The 20,777-nt window shown below is 46.2% G+C and overlaps 3 protein-coding genes and 1 pseudogene across 3 annotated transcripts; 2 read left to right on the top strand and 2 right to left on the bottom strand.

Annotated features, from left to right (window-relative positions):
- Positions 1-955: 955 nt before the first annotated feature.
- On the top strand, positions 956-1,630 carry LOC116245469 (uncharacterized). The gene has a single exon (XM_031616994.1). The coding sequence runs from the start codon at positions 956-958 to the stop codon at positions 1,628-1,630; it is 675 nt and encodes a 224-aa protein (XP_031472854.1).
- A 1,136-nt stretch (positions 1,631-2,766) lies between these two features.
- LOC116245468 (cyclin-U4-1-like) lies at positions 2,767-3,219 on the top strand. The gene has a single exon (XM_031616993.1). It carries the CDS (start codon positions 2,767-2,769, stop codon positions 3,217-3,219), a length of 453 nt encoding a protein of 150 aa, XP_031472853.1.
- A 6,172-nt stretch (positions 3,220-9,391) lies between these two features.
- On the bottom strand, positions 9,392-10,529 carry LOC116245470 (obg-like ATPase 1; annotated as a pseudogene).
- A 7,825-nt stretch (positions 10,530-18,354) lies between these two features.
- Positions 18,355-19,001, bottom strand: LOC116245466 (uncharacterized). Its single transcript, XM_031616992.1, has 2 exons — positions 18,709-19,001; positions 18,355-18,565 (listed from the first exon to the last, which is right to left on the bottom strand). Exons 1-2 carry the CDS (start codon positions 18,999-19,001, stop codon positions 18,355-18,357), a joined length of 504 nt encoding a protein of 167 aa, XP_031472852.1.
- Between the last annotated feature and the right edge of the window lie 1,776 nt (positions 19,002-20,777).

The raw sequence follows: 20,777 nt of genomic DNA, 5'->3' as shown, positions 1-20,777 counted from the left end.
ACTGAGGAGGAGCGCGAGGAGAGAAGGATTGAGAGGAGACGCTACAACAAGATCTTCAGAGTCGGCATGATGGTCGGTACTGCAGTCCTGGCAGTCATTATCTTCAAGTTCTGCAAGGCCAAACGCATCAGAAACAGAAACAGAATGATGCAAGCCCAACAGCAACAACAAATGATGGTACAACAGCAACCTTACCTCTACTCTCTCAACCAGCCTATGCCCGTCCATCCTCACGCTTATCCCTCTATTCCCGTCCAGCCAGTTCAAATGGGAAGACCTTACCCACAGCCAGTCCAGCCAGTCCCTGCTGCAGCTGTCAGGGGAAGAGTTCATGACTCCTTTATCCGCCGACAACAACCTGTTGAGAGCCCAGTCTAGGCACAGATCCGTTTCCATGAAGCTGAAATCGAAAGGCTCAGACAGATGAGGCAAGGAAGGCAAGCAAGACAAGAAGTTGAGATGCAGAGAGTGCCTATCAATACCACTGAAAGCTTCGAATCTCACCAGCCCATTAACAGATACAGAAATGTGCCAGTCGGACAACCAGTTTACCCCAAGGACGCCAACTCCAGCTTTGCCTCAGAATACCCTGAAATCTGATCATCATCATCCCATATCTTTAGATTGACAGTAATATCCAAAATGACAAAAACATCTATTGGCATTAACCACCACTTATTGAGCTTCAGTTGACTAAGGGAGAATTATGATTGTTGCTTTAATATGGGTAAAATAGATGATCATTTTCTGGGACATTCGCTTGTCCGCAATAAAATTATAGAATGAAGGGTTCATAAAACCTTCCGGAAGTGAGACGAAAGATCGGCCAGTACTCATACGTGCCTCGCGACGTCATCGGCAAGGGGTACTCGAGCGTGGTGTACCGCGGGTGCAATGACTCTACTGGTAAGTCTGAGTGAACACAGGCGAGGCTATTGCCCTGAAGCTCATCGACATGAAGAACGTGAAAGGAGAGGTGCATAAAACACTGCTTTCCAATGAGATCGACGTACTGAAGACGCTCTCGGACCTGCAGAATGTGATCAAACTGCACGAAGTAATCCCCCTCAAGTCGCACACCTGCATCGTCACTGAACTCTGCGACGGCGGAGACCTTGCCAAACTCATCAAGGAACATCGCCACTTATCGGAAGCAAGAGCTACTGAATTGCTTACCCAAATCATCAATGGCTATAAGGGAATAAACCGCTTTGGAATCGTGCATCGCGATCTGAAGCCAGCCAACATCTTCTTCAGCGCGAAGGATGTGAAGATAGCCGATTTTGGCTTTGCAGTTAGGAGCCAAGACCTTAAAAAACACAGCAATTACAACGTAGGGTCCCCAGTATACATGCCCCTTGAGGCTCTTAATGACAACATCTACAGTCCCAAGAGCGACGTGTGGGCCATCGGAGTCATATTCTACGAGATGCTCACTGGAAACACTCCCTGGAGAGCCAAAACAGAAGCCGACCTGAAGAGGCAGATAAAGGCTATCTCAATTAAGAGTATCCTGCCCGTGGGCGTTTCAAAGACAGCTTCTGCCTTTTTGGTGAAGGCATTGCAGATCAATCCTACCCAGCGCATGTCTCCCGAAGAAATGATCACTTTCTTCGATGAGGGAAGATAAAGCACAGCGGCTGAGCCACTCAGCTTGCATTCTACAGGCCAGCGCACAAACTCTCTCTTCCGCACACGCGCAGTCAGCCACGACCATGAGGAGCGTCCATAATTTAACACCACTGGCAAAAACACAGTGACTGCTCCCAAAACCTTCCGCAAAATTAGCAGAACTGGAGAAATAAGCGCCAACGGTAACGGACTTGAGCGCATCGGATAACTCAACGACAGGGCGGATAAAGTGGAAAGAGTGGAAAAAATGTAGCGGTTCGAAAGGTCAGAAAAAGGAGAGGGAGAACTGGTGCTTGAAAGATTGGGAGAGCATAAGCTGGGTCATCTTGCGAGGACGGTAGCACGCATGGGGGATTGGGCTCCAGACCACAAGAAGACGTCAAGCCAGCTACTGAGTCAAGTGCATCTCTGCCGCTTCTTCTACAAATTGTTGGAGAGGATGGCTGCAGTGGGTGAAGGTTCTCCCAGACTGCGCGAGCAGATGCGGGCGTTGCTGGCAGGAAAACTGAGTGACCTCAAGCACCTGCGTCTCATTACTCCCCGGCACGCCACCATCTATCGCAGGACCAGAGAATTTGAGCGAATCGAAGAAGTGGTGGACCAATACGTCCTCAAGTACGCCCAAGTACTCAACGGAGAGTCAGCAGTGGCCTACGAAGACGCACTGGCAGGAATCGACGGGGAACTGGCAGTAGAAATCGGAAAGTTGTATCGGGAAGTGATCGGGCAGCCTGAAGGAGAGGGGAGAGACGAGAGGATAGTGCTTCTCGACTACCTCATCACCATGAAGCAGCTGCTGCTGATCAACGCCAACAAGGACATCGAATACTTCCACCAGAAGTCACAGATCTAAGCCATCGTGGAGGGCAGGCCGGCCAAGAGCATAACCGAGCAGCACCTCCAGGCCATCGTCCACAAGCTGAGGGTTTTCAAAATGATCGCCTGAATTTTTGCAGTCAAATCTAAGGCGATAGACTTCCTGGTCGTTCTCTCTTGCTCTCATCTAATTTTTGGGTCGGTGGTGAAGTGAACTGTTGGGAAGGCGGGTGGTGATATTGAGATATTGATTTGATAATGGATAATCTAAAGTCGCTGCAGTAGGCGCTGGCGGTGGACGTGCGAGTGGAAGAACTCATGATCCTCACTGCCGATCTTCTAGAGGATCTTATCGAACAGGAGGGCAGTCCATGCGAATCCATCTTCAACTCTTCCTCACCGCCAGCTATCCCCCTCGTCGATTTCTTACGCCGGCTCCACAAGTACACCCAATTCTCGCCTGAGTGTCTGGTGATCGCAATTGTGTACATCGACCGTTACAACATGAGTCAGCCTGAGTTCAGTCTCAACCGTCTTAACGCTCACAAGATGGTGCTTGCTGCAGTGCTCTTGGCGGCCAAGTTCCAGGACGATTTCTACTACGACAACAAGGCCTTTGAGTTCGCCGGTGGGGTCAATGCCCTCCATCTTCACCAGCTGGAGCTTGAACTCTTCCAAAAACTGGACTACAACTTGTTTGTTGGCGAGGAGGACTACCAAGAGCTAGAAGCAAAACTCTACGAAGTCTACGCGGAACCAGACGAGCCCTGAACCACTCTGATCTTACTCTTATTTTTCTCAAAACTGACTCAACTTTCTGCATCGCTTATACTTTTTCAGACTTTCATATCTACTAAAATTAGCATACCATATAGAAGCGCTCATTGGGCCACTATCTTGTCATAATATTTAATGTTCTCAAACAGCATTGACTCCAAGGTAAACAAGATCAAGCTCAACGTCGATAGCTACCTTAATGACCGCAAGAAAGATGGCTCCGTCTCACAGCCAGTCCCCTCAGTGCGCCGCCCCGAACAACCACCTCCAACGCCAGTTCCTTCACTCACAGCTCAAAACAGCGCAACTTCCAATATCCCACACCCAGTCCTGCTCCGTCTCAATTTAAACCCATGGACTTGTAAGTTCGCCAGCTAGTCTTTCAAGGAAAGGTTTATGACAAGCCACCATTGTCTCTCAAGAACATTCAAAAAGAGAAGTCAATCACTGTGTTTTACTTGGAAGAGCAGGTGCGATACAAGTTGGAAATTCGCACCACCGAGAGCAAAGTGGAATTAAGCATTAACCAGGAACGTGGCACGCTCTAAATCGCGTTCAAGAGGGCCATCAAATACAAATTCTTCAAGCACGAAAATGGATAGCCCAAGTGGATGCTCACCAACTAAATCAAAGATGAAAAGCTCATCATCACTACCAACAAGGACGCCAAGTCCCTCCGCAACTACTTTGAAGGAATTGTCAATGAGGATAATATCAAGGTCGTAGAAACAGGAGACCCTAAGCCAGATGATAAGTCGGTGGTTGGCGAGGTGACCGAACGCGAAGAGGTTCAAGATGCTGACGATATCATAAATTTCGCAATGCCTTCGGCACAGCAGCTAGCAGACACATAAAAGTTCCGAAAAGCAATTAGTACTTGATTTTCGACTTAGAGGACATGAAGGAAGAGGAAAAGGTGATGATCCTCATGGACATCTTCAAGATAAAGAAGGAGTACGATGAAGGAGTGGCTCTGGATCGCAAAAAATTGAAATGCCCCATCCACGCTGCCAGAAGACATACCGAGAGATCTCTCAGCTAAAACCCACCTGAAGAAACACCCTGAACTCAACAAGCACGGCATCGAGTTTACGGAATTTGGCACATACGAATACAGCAACAAGGCCATGGACCTAGCTCTTTACCTTGGAAGCTTTACCCCTTCGAGCTCAAGAAATCATCAAGAAAATGAAGACCAACAGACCGCTACAGAGTGATTCATACATCATAGCACTTCATGAAGGGAAAATCATAATAAATCAGAACTATCGTCTGTGCTTACGCATGATGATGGAGATGTCCTTCAGCTTCTCAGTCATCAGTTTTCCGTAATTGCGATTTTTCATTCGCACTTAGTTAGTTTCTATTTCTTCTTCTCTGTCTCCGAAGCCATTAATGACAGCTTTCACTGATAGGCTACCTCTTTGCTTCTTAGGCCGGTCCTATAATTCTCTATCCTTGCTTAGCCTTCTCTCGATCATTTGGCTGCGCTACTGTTGGGTGCCTCTGAGTGCATTCATATTGTTATCGTGCATGGCTTTTAGGATCTCTTATTTGTCGAAGTGCTGTTTGCGTTTGCGTTCCTGAAGGTAGTGGCGCATGTATCGGGCCTGATTGATGCGTTACTATTTACCAACGGTGCGGATGATGGACTCCTTGAGCATTTGTTCCTCCTGCTTCTTCTTACGCTAAAGAAAGCCTTCAGTGGAGACGCGTGACTGTTTGCGGGTGGTGTGTTTTGGTGAAGTCCTGAGGGAGTCGAAATGCTCGGGATTTAACTGAGGGACTGTTATCACCCTTCAGGCGTAGCGTCATTATTCTCTTCTCCTTCAGCTACATCTTCTGCTTTAGATTCCTGGTAAGATCCTCCAAATGCTCGTTTTTTCTTACGCTTGACTATGACAATTTCTCGTTCCAGAGCCTGATGACTTATTTCGCCTCTTTGAGTTAGCGCTAGTACTTCTGCCGTTTTATCCGACTACTCTTTCCCACCTGGAAGGTCTCCTTCAGCTTTTTTGCTTCGTTCGAGGAGACTGTGGGCCTTGTTGGTCTGCGCCTTCTGCTGTTTCAATTGCAGGAATAGTTTGGTGCGCTGCAGGGAGTCGGTCTGTTTTTGAAGGGCTGCCTGTTGGGCGAGTGCGAAGCGGTCTTCGCGGAGTTGGTTGAAGTGCAGCATGTTGATGTGATGGGTCAATTTCTGTTTGAATTGGTCACGCACCTGCCCTCTCTCCTGTTTGTTGGGTATCTTGGCGGCCGAAATGAACTCCTTGAGGAAGTATTCGTGGGACGGCGACGATAAATTCATCCCAGCACTAATTTTATTTATATCCGGTAAGAATGATGCAGGGGGCAGCATCCGCACGCAGCCACAGTTCCGATAGGGAAGCACCAAAAATGTTGAGTGAAGCGGAAGATAAAAAAACCTGAAATTTGGATTAATAAACTAATTAGTTGTATTTTGAAGGCAGGTGAATTAGGGTCAACTTCCAAAGCCCCATTAATGTAATTTTCAATTTATTTTAACTTTAATTTATTGGAGGGCGGGCCTGGACGGGAGCGCGTCAGGAATATGTTAGTAAGGGAGGGGTTGGATATGGTTGGTGGGCGTGTTGATGGGCGTATATATTGTGGAGTTGGATGGTGGTGGTGATATTATTAATGTAGTTTAAAAGCAACTAGGGTGGATTGTTCTACAAGTACAACAAGATATCGCAGCAGCAGAAGTTCCACTTGCTGAACCTGGTGCTGAAGGAGCGCCGTTCCATTAAATAGGTACTAGATGTTAGATGAAGGCGGCTCGGGTGGTGGACATCAACTACTCCACAGCCAAGACCATTGTCTTCTTCCACCGCAATCACCTCAAGTCCTACCAGTTCGACCTACGCTTGCAGAGTCGCAATTGGAGGAACACCACCAGGAGGATTGCTACTTACAGAGAAATCACACCCACCGCACAGGATGGGGAAATGGTTAGCTCATCTCAAGGACAGCTTCCTCAATTCCAAGTCATCACCTCCATTGGGTCTAAAACCACAAACATTGATTTTAATAGTTTGTAAACAAGATTCATGGATAATCTGTTGGATCATACTACTTCTCAGAGTGGAAGGGACTTGCAGCTGAGTGCCCTCGGGCAGCTGTAGCTGGATTAGATGCAAATCTGCCAGTGCGAGAGAAGACAAACTCGAGCTCAAAGCGCAAAGCAGGCAGCCAAGCTTACTTTTTCTCCTCCTGCCATCAAGCAGGAGCAAAGTTATTAGGTTATCTCCTAATAGCGCAAACAATAGTGATCCATCACAATAATTACACATTATCCAACAGAGAATCACTTTACTTAACAACTCAACATCAACAACATCAACCACGAACTCCTCATCACCACAAACCAAAAAAGACATCTTACAGCGAAGACATCAGACCAAATGGCGTCCTCTTCATTGCACAACCCGACAGCCCGTTTTTTTCGTTGTTGAGATATGATTGCGATGTTGTTGCGGATTGAGGGTGATGACGGGTTGCATCATAACTTATTTAAATTATCAACCCTTGCAGAATTCATTATATCTATCCGATTATCCATAAATCTCCCATCTCTTACTAGCTATCCAAGAGCTTTGATTGTTTGTATTTGCTATTACACCACGCTCCATTCTGTATGCTTGCTCATACACCCGAACCCCTCATTTCATATAATACTCATGAAATAAGAATAGGGTCCCTCGCTTGAGGAACAGTGCACTTGGCAGCAGGAGAAACTACGCACCATCTACCACCGCATCGAGGGGTGCATCGACCGCTTCATCGAGCTCTACTCGCAGGCCGAAAGAGCAGCCCAGTCCGGACAGGACACCCGCGAAGTTATCGCCCATCTCAACCGCGAATTACTTGCCCTCAAGCCCCTAAAAACCGTCAGGGAGCACTTCGTCCACCACTATCGCAAACTCTCTAACCTCCTTCGCAAAGTGCAGACACCCAACAATGGCAGGAATGGAGTCGCCTCCTCCCGCTATAGTCGCAGAGCCAACAGCTAGCAGCCCTCCCACCAGCTAGAACACAAAGAGGCAGACGAAAAGATCAGTCGCTTCTTCCGAGGGTATCTCAATAGGCCACAGGATTTTGAAGTCCTGGAGGAACTAATTGTGGAGAACTACTTGCGAAAGGGAGAGTGGGAGTGCGCTGGAGTCTGGAAAGACATGGAAACTAGAATCGACTCATCAGGCCTTTTTCGCTAGTCCATAACTTGAGAGAAAGCATTAGGAAAGGGCAACTGATTGAGGCCATCAAATGGTGCGAAAATGAACGGCTCTACGAGACTCACAACTGCTGCTCGAGTATGACCTAAAGCTAATGCACTTGCTAGGCCTGATTTAAGGCGGAAACTCATAATAAATCCTTAGCTATTACATGGGCTCGTTCGGAAAGTTTTTTGAAGACAAGAAGGAAGAAATGGAGAAGCTTCTCTCCATATCTTCTTCAGAATAAACAAATTCTGGGACGGATAGGGCATGTAGGACCCAAATTTCAAGAGAAGCTGAATGAAAGGTATAAAATATTTGAATACTCTCCTGCTAACTATAGAGACTGGCTGAGGAGTTTTTCGACCAGTATATGAAGCAAAACAACTTGCCCAAGTTTAATAGCTTGTCCATCGTATACAGCTGCTCGCAAAAGATTATGGAGGAGTATATGAGGATGATGAAGCTGGTCTGGAGCGGCAAGGAAAAGCTAACGATAAAAAGGATCCCCTATTCTTCCTTTTCAGTCAAATTGATAGGGACTATCAATACCATAGTTTATTCTTCTGCCCAGTTACCAAAGAGGTGCACTCCAGCAACGAAGCATCCAAATTGTTAGCATGTGGCCACCTCATATCCGATAACGCCCACAACCGCATTGTCCAAGAAAACAGGAACAGGAGAAAGATCAAGTGCCCATATGCAAAAATAGATCAGGCCTGACGACAGCCTCAAACCGAGTTTTGATTGAGTACGCTTATATTATCATACATAATATACTATACCTCTGGAACAGCCATTACTTATTTCTTCCCATGAGCAAGATCAAGAAGAACTATCATCTGGCCATCTCCTTCACGCGCTACCCCACCATGAAGAAGCTTCCCATCACCAAGGAAGAGTCTCCCCAGAAGGAGAACCAACCGAATACCAACCAAAATATCTTTACCAATAATTTCGAGATTCGCCTTAGGAAGCTGGAGATGGAGGATAAGAGGAACTACGAGGTAGTGGGATACAAGGAGATCCAGACATCAGTCTGAGATTGGAGCGCAAAAAGCGATTAGTTTAGTCAGCTACCAAGGGACCAAACTGACATACTTCTCTACCAACTCCACTCTTAAGACACCCACGAGTATTGACAAAGGAAGAAGTGGTAAGATACTTTTCGCCCCTCCATCTCACCACGAACACAAGCAGGTCCAAATTAGAAAGCACTCCAGCCACTCCCAGGAAGCAAAAGCAACCTCTTGATACTAGTATCAAGGAAAATCAACGTCCAGCCCACTCTCCGCACACGTCTTAACAGTTTAGCATGGCAAAGCTGAGGACAAAGTTAGAAGATTATCAATGCGGGTGGAAGAAACAGATAGAAAACAAACGAAAATTAGCCAAGCGCAATCATAAGCAGGCAGAATCAAAGGTTTTTCTGTCATTTAGAGCGTAGACTAATACAGGGCCATATCCGAAGATCGGCAAAAACTCACCATCCAGGAACAATTAAACAATATAAGCCTTCCCTTTGGTCCAAAATCTTAAGAAGTCCAGATGGAGGATTGAAATCTACCTTAAAATCAGTTTCTCATATTGCTTTATCAGGAGCACTTAAAAGCGTCGGCCAAGGAAAATATAAAAAGGAACTGCAGTGGCTATAGGACAAGGATAGGAGAGGCTACTTCTTCAAAAAAGACAAAACATTAGTCAAACGCCCTCTACTGGCCTGATGTATGTATGATCATCAAAACAATGCTTTTATTTCTGGACATCCGATGATGGCGCAAAGAGGCCGGACATGGGATGGGTGGTTGTTGAAGGTCAGCACGTAAGTTATTCTCATGACTCTGAAGGTGTCCTACGAATCTTCATCATTTCAACAACTTAATTATTATATATCACCCTACCATTTCTATTACGATTTATTCCACAATCAATCACTTGCCCTTGCCCACGTTGAAGCGGAAGAAAATGATGTCTCCGTCCTCACAACATACTCCTTTCCCTTCTGTACGTACTTTCCCTCAGCCTTCACTGCCTGTTCGTTTCCAAGCGCCATCAAGTCGTCGTATTTCATAATTTCTGCGCAAATGAAGCCCTTTTCGAAGTCTGTGTGGATGACTCCTGCTGCCTGGGGCGCCTTAGTGAGTTTGCGGATGGTCCAGCACCTCACCTCGTCAGTTCCGGCGGTGAAGAAGTAGATAAGGTCGAGAGCGTTGTAGCCGGCCTTGATGATCTTGGGAATCATGGTGCGCTTCTTCTCGTCCTTATTTTCGAGTTCCTTGCGCTCGTGCTCAGCGCTGTAGGGGATGATTTCTCCGGGGACGTTTTTGTCGATCCACTCCTTAATACTCTTAAGCCACTTGTTCTTCTTGCTGACAAAGTCCTCCTCGCTAAGGTTAACCAGGTAGACCACTGTCTTGGCTGTAATGAGGCGGTGGGTGTTAAGGATTGCAATTTCAGCGTTGCTCCAGTCACCATGACGCACCCACTTGTTATTTTGGAGTAGGTCCAAACCTTCACCAAAATTTCCTTCTCTTATCTTGCGTCCTTGGATTAGTACGTTTTATGACCTTTTCCACGTCTTCCAACCGGTTAGTCACATACTCCAAATCCTTAGCACGAGTTCTGAGTTGATGATTTCCATATCTCTGAGGGGATCGACTGAGTTTTCAGTGTGAGTGATTTCTTCGTCCTCAAAGGCACGGACTACATGGTAGATGCCATCGACATCCTTGATGTTACTGAGGAAGTGGTTGCCCAGGCCTTCTCCTTTGAGGCTCCTCGGACAATACCGGCAATATCAACAATCTGGAGCACTGCAGAGACTTCAGATTTGGTGATACATATCGCAAGCTTCCTGAAGCGCTCATCAGGGACTGGTACGACTGCCTTATTGGGGTCAATGGTGCAGAAGGGGTAGTTTTCAGCTGGGACGTTGAGGTTAGAAAGCACGTTGTAAGTGGTGGACTTGCCCACGTTGGGAAGTCCAACGATACCCATTCTGAGGGTGTTGGCAGGCCTACCCCACAGGATCTTCTGGTCTTATTTCTCTTATTTCTTCTTGGGAGGCATGTGGCTACAAAATATTTATTACTTTTATAAAATCCAAAATATGAGGCATTAACACCCGCTTCCCCACCAATTACGAGGCAAAAGTCAGCTAAACTATTTGCAAATAAGAATAACGCCTAACATAAACAGTTAGCCATATAATTATCGATACTTACGCGAATTAATCGCTTAGATATTCTATTCTTCCGATGGGCATTGCCTATAATAAACATCCCAATTACATTTATTATTAACATGATTAAGAGAATCATCTCCTCAACTCTCAGCGCATCCCGCATCTCCATAATCACCCGCCCCACTCCCTCGCTACCACTTCCTCGCCACGCCGTTCTCTGATAACAAAGGCGGACAACCTCGCAACAAGCACGAAGCCTGGATGATGCAGGAACAGAAAAATCTAAAAGCTAATCCCTCCGAAGACGAAATGTAAGGTAAGACCTACGATGGAGTACCAAAATTGGTATTGCAGGAATGCTAGTGCTAGCAGGAGGCCTCGCCTACATGTACTACTCAGCCAGCAGGAAAAGTAGTGAGAACCTGGATACTCTGAAGAGGACATTTCTGGCTTGAAGGAGCTAAAGCATAAGGAAACACTAATCGGCGGCGATTGGACGTTAATCAATACAGAGGGACAGGCATTTTCGAGCAGAAACCTGAACGGAAACTACTACCTTATCTACTTCGGATATGCCTCATGCCCTGACATCTGCCCCAGTACTCTCTACTACCTCTCGTCGTCTACAGAATCATTAGAAACCTCCCAGAAGGTGCATACATGAAGTTGAAAGTGGTCTTTGTATCAGTAGATCCCGAAAGGGATAGTCCAAAAGTCCTCAAAACATACCTTTCAGAATTCGGCAAGAACATCATCGGAGTTACTGGGAGCAGCGGAGACGATATAGAGCTCAAGGAATGCTTAAAGAAGTTCAAGATAAAGACCAACAGAGTCTATTACTAATAAGGGCCGAAGAAGGGAAGCTATGAGATTGATCACACCACTCGCGTTTATCTAATGGATCCAGACAACATTTACCTCGACCATCTCGATCCCTCCCTAACCGAGCAGCAGACAGCTAAGGCTATCGTCGCCAAGATCGTTCAGCACGAGCATCTTAAGGAGAAGGCAGACAGCGTCTAGCCTCATGATACTCACTCAATCACCATCATTCTCACTTAATCGGACTTTATTACTATAATTTGCATATGGGAATCTGTCCCCTCGATCCATAATTGCGCGTCATCAACGATTGCAACGTACATTCTTCCCCATGAAGCAACGACTTATCGCCTCCATTAAGCAGCATCTCAGCGATCTAAAAACTACGGATTCGCACAGCACCTTCTTCCAGAGATTTAACAGATGCAGGTAAGGTACCTGTACAACCCAGGCATCCTGTAGATCTCGAAAAGACGAAACATACATAAAAGCTTCAATTCTGAAGCGGTCTTCGCACAGCATTGCCTAAAATTTGGAGTAATAAATCAAAGGATCATGCCTTATCCTTGAGAACGAAGCGGATCTGTTTGGTGAATAGGCAAACTAGAACATCGTGTAAGATCCTACTGATTCTTTTCAAAACAACATGAAGCAGAACAAGTCCTTGGTGGTGCAGATCAACATCATATACCGGCAAGATATAAACAGAGAGGAGTATTCGCAATCCTTGCGTTTGTTCCTGAAATGGGCGCAGATGTTCCAAGAGCACTCATATGGCGGCTTTCTCAAGCCTCTCTACAGCTCTTTCTGCAACTACCTCTATAAATTGCCGCTTGATGATTTCGATACGATAGTCGATGAGGTCTCCATTTTTGTGCAGTTCATGGTTTCAGTCATCACGGAGGTGTATGACTTGCGACAGCTGGCCACTTTCGAATGCGGAAAACTCATCAAAAACGAAAATATCTACAACCTTGTTATGAGCATTATGTTTAAACGCACCAAGCTCAAGCGGTTCCTCCTAAGTCTATAAACTTTACCGATGAGCAGAAGATAAAACTGTTTGAATCGCAGCTGCTTCACTTCCAGCGCAAACCCACCTACTTCTTTGGCATTAGTTCTAAGTTCACTCTCCAAGACACCAGCCTAACGAGTCAGAGATCAACAAAAGCATGGAAGAGAATGGTTACGTGCAGCCCTATGCTTAAAGCCTCAAGCTAGTTAATTAGCTTTGCAAGAATGGCACTCCCATTACCAAGCTGAAGACTATCATAAACATCTCCAAGGAAATCACCAAGACATCCAACGCTACTATCAAGGATTATCTAAAGATGCCCCTGACCTGGATCCCGATAATCTTTCTTCGATTGTCATGTACCTACTAGTCAAAAATGGCAGCAAGAGCATCTACGAGGAGCTGAGAATAGTGGAGCGGTTTACAACAACAAACTGTCTCAACTGCATTTCCGGCTACTATCTGAACGTCTTCATCGCCTCGATTGAGTCCATAATGACTCTGCAGGACAACTGATATGCACTTGCACTCCATTCTCCATTTGAAGCGGGTATAATAGCGAAATGTATAAAAATAGTAGCAATGATCACGTATTCTGAATGAAGATGGACTTGTTGGCCACTCCCAGGTAGGATTCATGAGTATATTTCTTGTAGATGACGGACTCGTTCTCATAGCCATGTATCTGGCTTTGATGATCATCGCTGCCCATTCCTGAATGCGCTCCTCAGAAGTCCCCACGCTCTTTCTTCCCTTCAGGAAGTCTCCCAGCGTGGTCATGATGTACACCACTCCAAGACACAGCTATTTGAAGTCCAAAGCCGCCAAACTTTCATGGGAAAGGCTCACTTCCAATAGGTAATAAGCATGGAGGTAGACAGACTTATCCTGGTTGAGGATCATTTGGTCGATGATGGTGTAGGGTGTAGGCATGTCCAGGTCTCCATCCAAAGCAACAAGTACTGTTTTTTCGTGCTATCTGTACTCCCCGATGTCCAGCCAAATGTTCGATTTTATGATCCGCATGACCTCTCTGAGCTCAGGCGGGTAGATCTCCTCGTACTTCATGGCAAGGAACATGCAGACAGCCAATAGGTATTCTTGGGGGATGTCGCTTTTGCTTTATGGCGGGAGCTGGTCGTAGGCCTTGAAGATGGCGAGAGCCCGGAAGAGGGTCTCAAACCTGAGGTTCAGCTTGAAGTGAATGCGGCTGAAGCAGAGGGCGGCCTTCTTTACGCTGGGCTTGGACTTGGCAGAAGGAGATGCAATCGACTTTGCTTGTTGACTATCGCTGGGGCGGTCTTCTCGAGCGGCGGTTGGATGCCCTGCTTGGGCTGTTGCGGCTCAAGCAGTTTAGCAGGCTTATTGTTGGCCTTTGACAGAGCGTTTCTGTATTTGGTCATGTTCAGTTGAGAAAATAATATTAACGCTGGTTCAAAGGCCAACTTCAAATTGCCTCCCAAATCATAACTGACTCAAAATCAAATCAATATATCACAACTCTCCCATAAACTATATATAAATCATCATCCTCTCAGCTAGCGCAACTGCCTACGTTTAGACTCTATTCGTGAGACGAGGGAGTCAATGGACTTCTCTTCGAAGCGATGGCGCACCCAGAACTTCATAAAATCAATGCCTTCGATTTCTTGGTCAATTGAAGTCGATTCGATGTGGCAAAGAGTGCGGTTGCTATATAAACTGTTTTTCTTTTTGGGCTCCCGCCGATGCACGCTTTTTCCCGTCATTTCCCTCATGGAGTTCGGGCACTCCTCGAAGACAATCACTCTCGGCACGATGATATTCTTTATGTTCTTGCCAGTAAACCCGGCAGTAGAAATGCGAACCTTATTGCGGTTCTATAGGGGTATAGTGTTGTTCTTTTTGATCTTGAGCTCCATACTCCTAGGCTGGTATTCATTTTCTGTTGCATTCCAAGAAAAAGACTGATCATTATTGCTCAAATATTCGAGAGTCTCTTTGGCTTTCCTTTCCAGTGATTTGAGGTTGATCATATACTTTTTGAATAAATTTTATTATAGAAAACTGCAAATTAATAAAACTTTCATCCACTTATTCCACTTTATCCCGCCCGCAGTATCCTCTTACTTTAAATTATTTACTCAAAGATAGAATTACAAGACAATATGCTGATAACCGTATGGTTGGCAATAACCTTATAATAGCATGATCAGTTTGGCTTGCAGACCCTGGCTCCAACGTCGAAGTACTGGCCCTACGGACATTCCTTGCAGGTGAGAGTGTCCAGGTCGAAATACTTAGGCAAATAGCAAGGGATACAGGTATTTCCATTCCAGAAGGGAGCATCTTCTGGGCAGGCGCAGGCTTTTTCTGCCTTATTGTACTTCTTATTGCTAGGGCAGGACAAGCAGGTGTTCGATTTTGCATCATAATACTGATTATCTTTGCAAGCCACGCATTTTTAACCGTCGAAGAAAGGATTTTCCTCAGGGCATGCTGTGCAGGCCTTTAGCTAGATATCATATATTTTTCCAAGGGGGCACGAGAGGCACTGTTTGAGTCCAAAGTCAAAGTAGTTGGGGAAGAAGCAGGCCACACATGCATTATTATCCCAGAAGTAGTTGTTTTGGCACTCGCAGACAAGATTGGCCTTGTTATATGTTTGGCCAAGAGGACAAGTCTCGCAAGACTTAGAATGTATATTGAAATAAGAAGGAGTGACGCAGGCTGTACATTTGCTGCCGTCGAAGTAGGGGATCTCAGCCGGGCAGTCGACACACTTCTTGGAGAGAACATCGTATATCTGCTTGTTGGGACAGAAAACGCACGCTTGCTGGGAAAAGTCAAAGAACTTGGGTGCATAACATTAGATGCAGTTGGTTTTATTCCAGTACAGCTTATCGGGGCAGCGACAGGTCTCATCGACGACAATCATACCACCTTTACAGGTCTCGCAGTTTCTGCTGGTTGAGTTCCAAATGGAACCATCAGGACACTTAGCGCATTCAGTCCCGTTGAAGTAGGGGGTTTCAACTGGACATGGCACACACTTCTTGTCCTTGAGAGAGTAAATGTTGTTGTCAGTGCAAATCTTGCACTTGTCATCGGTATAATCAAAGTAATGTGGGTGATAGCACTCAGTGCACAGCGTTCCATTGAAGAAGAGAGTTTTATCCTCACACTCGCACTCATCCTTGGCAGGATTATATTTGCGACCGATGCTGCATGTTTCGCAAGCAAAAGTGGTGCGGTTGTAGAAGGTGTCAGAAGGGCATTCGGTGCAGCGATCATTCTTGAGGAAGGGCTTTTCGGACGGACATAGAGTGCATTTGTGTAGATTCAAATCGTAGATAGTATGAGCGGGACAGGAAGTGCAAAGCTTGCTGTCAAAATCAAAGTATTTTGGCAAATAGCACTCGATGCACTCCTTCTCTGTGAAAAATGGCTTGGATGCTGGACATTAGCAGGTGTTTTTTTCCTTGTTGTAGTTCCTGCCGCCAGAACAGGCCTGGCAGCTTTCAATAGATACGTTGAAGTAGAGATTGACTGGGCATGGCTCGCAGCGGTCAGTGGTGAATATTGGCTTGTCAGTTGGGCAACGCACGCAAGATTGCAGATTGGGATTGTAGAGGAAGTTCTTCTGGCAGCTTTTGCACACTTTGTCCTGGTAGTCGAAGTACTTGGGCAGGTAGCAGGTAATGCAGCTGTCGATAGCCTCGAAGGGCTTGGTAGAGGGGCAGACGCACTTCCTGACTGTTGGATCGAACTATTTGCCCTTTCCGCAGTCAGTACAGGCCTTAGTGGAGGTGTTGAAGTAGCGGGGAGGCGAGCAAGCAATACACTTTGTAGGAGATACTTGGTATGGAGTATCTGCTGCGCACTCACAAGAATTCGTTTGGGAGCTGAATTCCCCTCCTTAGAAACAATTCTCGCATTTTTTAGTTGTCGTATTCCAGAACTGCTTGCCCGGACATTTGTCGCAAAATTATCCATTGAAGAGGGGGAATTCAGGAGGGCAAGCCTGACAGAGCTGGGTATTGATGTTGTAGCTCTGATTGTTAGGACACTTGGCGCATGTGAGGGTCTTGAAATCAAAAAAAGATGGGTGCACGCAGAGCAAGCAGGTCTTGTTATTCCAGAAATAAGCCTTTTCCTCAAAGCAGTCGCAGACCTTGGTAGAAGCGTTGTATTTACCGCCTGGTCCGCAAATCAGGCAGGCTTTTTCACGTTGGCTGTAGAAATAGCCCTACTGACACTCATTGCAGGTATTGTTGTACTCGTATTGGCGATCCTTAGGACATACGCACTCCAGTTACTTACTGTCCAGCTCCTTCCCTTTCGAGCATTGTATCTTGTCGCATTTTCCCGCAACTTTGTCATAGATGGTGCCTGGCTGACATTCGATGCAGTTGTGTCTAGTTGGATCAAAGTAGCTGGGAGCATTGCACGAGATGCAGTGGTTATTCGAGAGGAAGGGTTTTTACTTGGGACAGATGCAGCTGGAAGTGGCCGGGTCGGCTATGGAGCCATTCTGGCAGTCGCACTTCCCCGTCGACGCGTTGAAACTTCCAGGCGGAGAGCACGGCGTGGAAGTAGGAGCAGAGCTGTTTTCGTGGTTGAGGTGCAGCGAGACGGCCAGCAGAAGCAGCAGGGAAAAGATCAATAGTTTAAAACTCATTTGTTTTGATTTAATTCACAGAATAATTTATATTTCGCTTATGTGTCTGGCAGCCAAGGCACCAAGTGGCTGAATAGGCCAATCAGACATAGCAAGGCCAACTGATGATAATTTAGGTTATTGGTAGAAACATAGCAAAATATAGATAGATATTGAATGATTTACCTCTATAGGCCGGGTTTTATAATTTGAGAATGGAGGAGAAGGGCAACGCCTAATTGGACAAGGTCACATCACGGCGCTCGCGCAAAGACGAAGAGGGACGCGACTTCATGTGCGGATGCGGTAAAAGATACCTCTCCTACCCTGCTCTATATACCCACATCAAGACAAGCACGAAGGCAGACAGCCAGAAGGCACCCTCAAAAGTGGTCCCATTAAACGCCACAAGCCCAAGTTTGAAGAGGATACGCTGAGATCACTTTACGCACTGCTTCAAAATAGGACTTGCGCTTACTGAGCTAATTAGGGGAGGCTGCGGCGGGAAGAGTAGCACTAACATCCCGCCTAAAGAAGGAACTGGTTCCCAAGGAACTCTTCTAGAGCCACCTATGGTTAATGCGCCAAGCAGAGGTGAAACTGCATGCTTCTTCCTCGCTAGATTTGGCTTTGGCAGTGTTTTTGCTGAATGTGGGAGAGCACGTCAACGACAAGATCTACGAACAGTTTCTGCTTTTCGCCCGTATCGCACGCGGCTGCTGGGTGTAGCATGGGGAGGAAGTACATAAGGTGTATTTCTCTAAGGCAGGAGCAGGCCCCTTTCAATTACCCACCTTCACAGGAGGATAGGTGAAGCATTTCCCCATCATCTGCGACTTTGCAGTGCAATGCTACATCCCATTCACATATGGTGAAAAGGAAGTTAACATTTCACTGATGGAACTTATGCTGTTCGATTTCTGCAACTGGCTATACCTGCATAAACTGCTCCGATTCGCGCTTCTTTTGCGAAGGACTTAAGTTGGACTACAAGCCGCCTCCCGCCAAGAGCAGGCACAGCAAGCAGGACAGCAGAGACATCAACTCGCATAACAAAGACGAGGAAGAGTAGTCATAGGAGGAAGGCAGCGAGCTAGAGGAATTGATGGAGGAGGAAGTCGAGGAGGACAACAAGAGTAAAGAAATATTGCCTGATACATCAATCTATATCAAATGTGTGGCTGTATGTAGATTATTACCATCATTTTACTAGCGACTTGTTTCTAGCTGCGAACTATGAAAAGACATAGTAGGTGCCTGGTCCCGGTGTCTCGCTTGGGTCATTAATCGGCTGGCGGTAGGTGCCCTGGAAGCTCTTGACATAGTTAGATGGAATCTTTGAGTTGAAGTAAGTGCCAGTGCGATTCATTGTCAGTCCATCGTTGTACTTGCCAGGTCCAGGAGGCAAGGTGCGCTCATCTTCGAATCTACTGGCCTTGCCGATCCTGCCACACCCAGATCCCTTGTACTTTGAGTTAAAGTAGGTACCTGTGGAGGTGAGAGCAGGCGTGCAGTGGTACTGTCCGGGTCCTAGTTGCTGCGTCAACCAAACAATACATTTTTATGGCGCTCAAGGGGGTCCTCATACTTGGAGCGGAAGGAGAAGGAGATGCGAGAGTAGTTATTGAAAACGCGGTCGTACTTTCCAGGTCCTGGGTTTTCCAAGTCGAAGCCGTCAAAGGTGGCCCTTTTATCATTGCCAAAGCTGAAGCCTCTTCTGCGTTGCTGGTTGAGGGCAAAATCGCTCTTGCGGTCGTATGAGCCAGGAGGAGGAACTCCCTCCCTGTTTATCAGGTCTATCTTGTTTCCATATCCGAAAGAGGGCGCCCTCTGCTCCAGCGCTCCTTCTTGATGTTGTAGAATGATCGCTTGCAGCTTCATGAGCAAATATGTACGGAGACTCGTGAGAAGGTTCAAAGCGTTCCGACTTAGGAAAGGAGTAGAGGTTTTTAGATATGCTGGTGTTGATGGGAGACTTGAAAACTTTTTAGTAGCCGTCAGACATGAATAAATTTATTATGCAACCGATGCCGATTCATCCCAACCAAAAGCACCGAAACAGCAAGAGAAGTGGCAACTGGCTCACTATGTATAGATGTATAATTGAATAATTTTTTGTTTAAGATGGGTTGAGATGGAATGAGTGATCAGATGGATTATAGGTCGAAGGGATTGAGAGGGAAGCCTTTCAACTTTTCCTTCAGCTTTATGTAGTCCTTTTCGCCTGTGAAGTTCTCAAGCTCGATCTTCTGGAACATTTCGTTGGGGAGAAGGGGAATGCGGTCGCCTGCCTGGAAATCTCTTTGACTGATATGCACAAAGGTTTTGATTACAATCGCTTCGGTGTCTTTCTTGGCATATTTTTCAAGACGCTCATCATGAGCGCAAAATGGCCTTGCTGGTTTCCTTGCTGAGCTTTAGCTTGCGCTTTATCTTCTTTCCAGGAGTTGTGTTATTTTCTTTGTGGTAGTTAAGGTCAGTGTTCATGTAGAGCTCCACTATCTTGAATACCTACACGTCGAAGTATTCGTTGTGCTTCACCAGCTTGAAGTATTAAACACGGACATTATATCTGGCAGCTCCTCCATTTTACGCTTGTTGAGATTTCCAGTTTGACCCACCTGTTCATCAGGTTCAATGGCACTTCCTCTTTTTCCTTTTCGTAACTGGTGATCTTGTTATAGTAATACACCCTGCGAGCCTCCTCCATTAGTTAGCGGTTGCTATACTTGAATCCGCGGCCCAAATCAATAAAGAGCAGAATCACGAAGCCGATATTGAATGCAAAGACCATCGCGAAGCCCACCCAGCCAACGTCATAGTACATGCGCACATAGGTATCAAGCGTATTGGGATCATTAAGGACGATTTCCTCGATAAAATAGCTGTTGACCATGACGCAGACAAAGAAGATGAGCAGGAACATCTCCAAGACAAAGCGGTAAACGTTGCGCCAGAGAGCAAAGTATGGCTTGGTGACAAGGAAGCGGACGATTTCTAGCAGCTGCAGGACAATGAGGACTGCAGGCTGGAAATGCTTTAGCTCGTAGAAAATGGGGAGAGAGACAATCATGCAGAACTTCTTGTAGTAAGACAGAATATGGTAGTTGTAAGGCGGAACCAGTGCTTGGGGGACCACTCTTCGTTCACCTACATACAATAAGGCTTACATCGTATTCCTAGAAGCGCAGATTTTTAGGAAGGAGCCATAGCGGGTAAGGTAGTACTCATAACGCTCGTTTCCAATAAAAGCTTCAGGGTATTTGATCATGTCGTAGTAAATGTAGAGCTCATATCCAACAAAGTATAGAGTGAAAGTCGCACAGATAAGGAATGAAATCCAGCGTTCGCCTGAGCCTGCGTCGAAGTACATCCACTCCATCATCATAGCCAATGTCACGTACAAAATCACAAGCTCGTGCAGCTTGTGCAAAACTGTGAAGAATTTACCTTCGAAGGATTTTAGGGCATTCTTGTTCTTCTTGCGTTGATAGTGAGCAATCAGCGCCAACACCCAGCATGTACCAATCAACAGCAGGGGATGTAGACGTCATAAATGAAGAAGCTAGATTGGCCAGTGCGCTGGAACCGCCAGTATGTGGTACTCATGTCGAATAGCAGTCTTTGATTTTTAGTCATGCTGCTAGTCTCCTTCCC

This window comes from Nymphaea colorata, unplaced genomic scaffold (genome assembly GCF_008831285.2).
Source record: "Nymphaea colorata isolate Beijing-Zhang1983 unplaced genomic scaffold, ASM883128v2 scaffold0673, whole genome shotgun sequence".
In the NCBI taxonomy this organism is placed as follows: domain Eukaryota; kingdom Viridiplantae; phylum Streptophyta; class Magnoliopsida; order Nymphaeales; family Nymphaeaceae; genus Nymphaea; species Nymphaea colorata.
The sequence above is the reverse complement of the archived record's forward strand: the minus strand, read 5'-3'. Positions and strand labels throughout refer to the sequence as shown.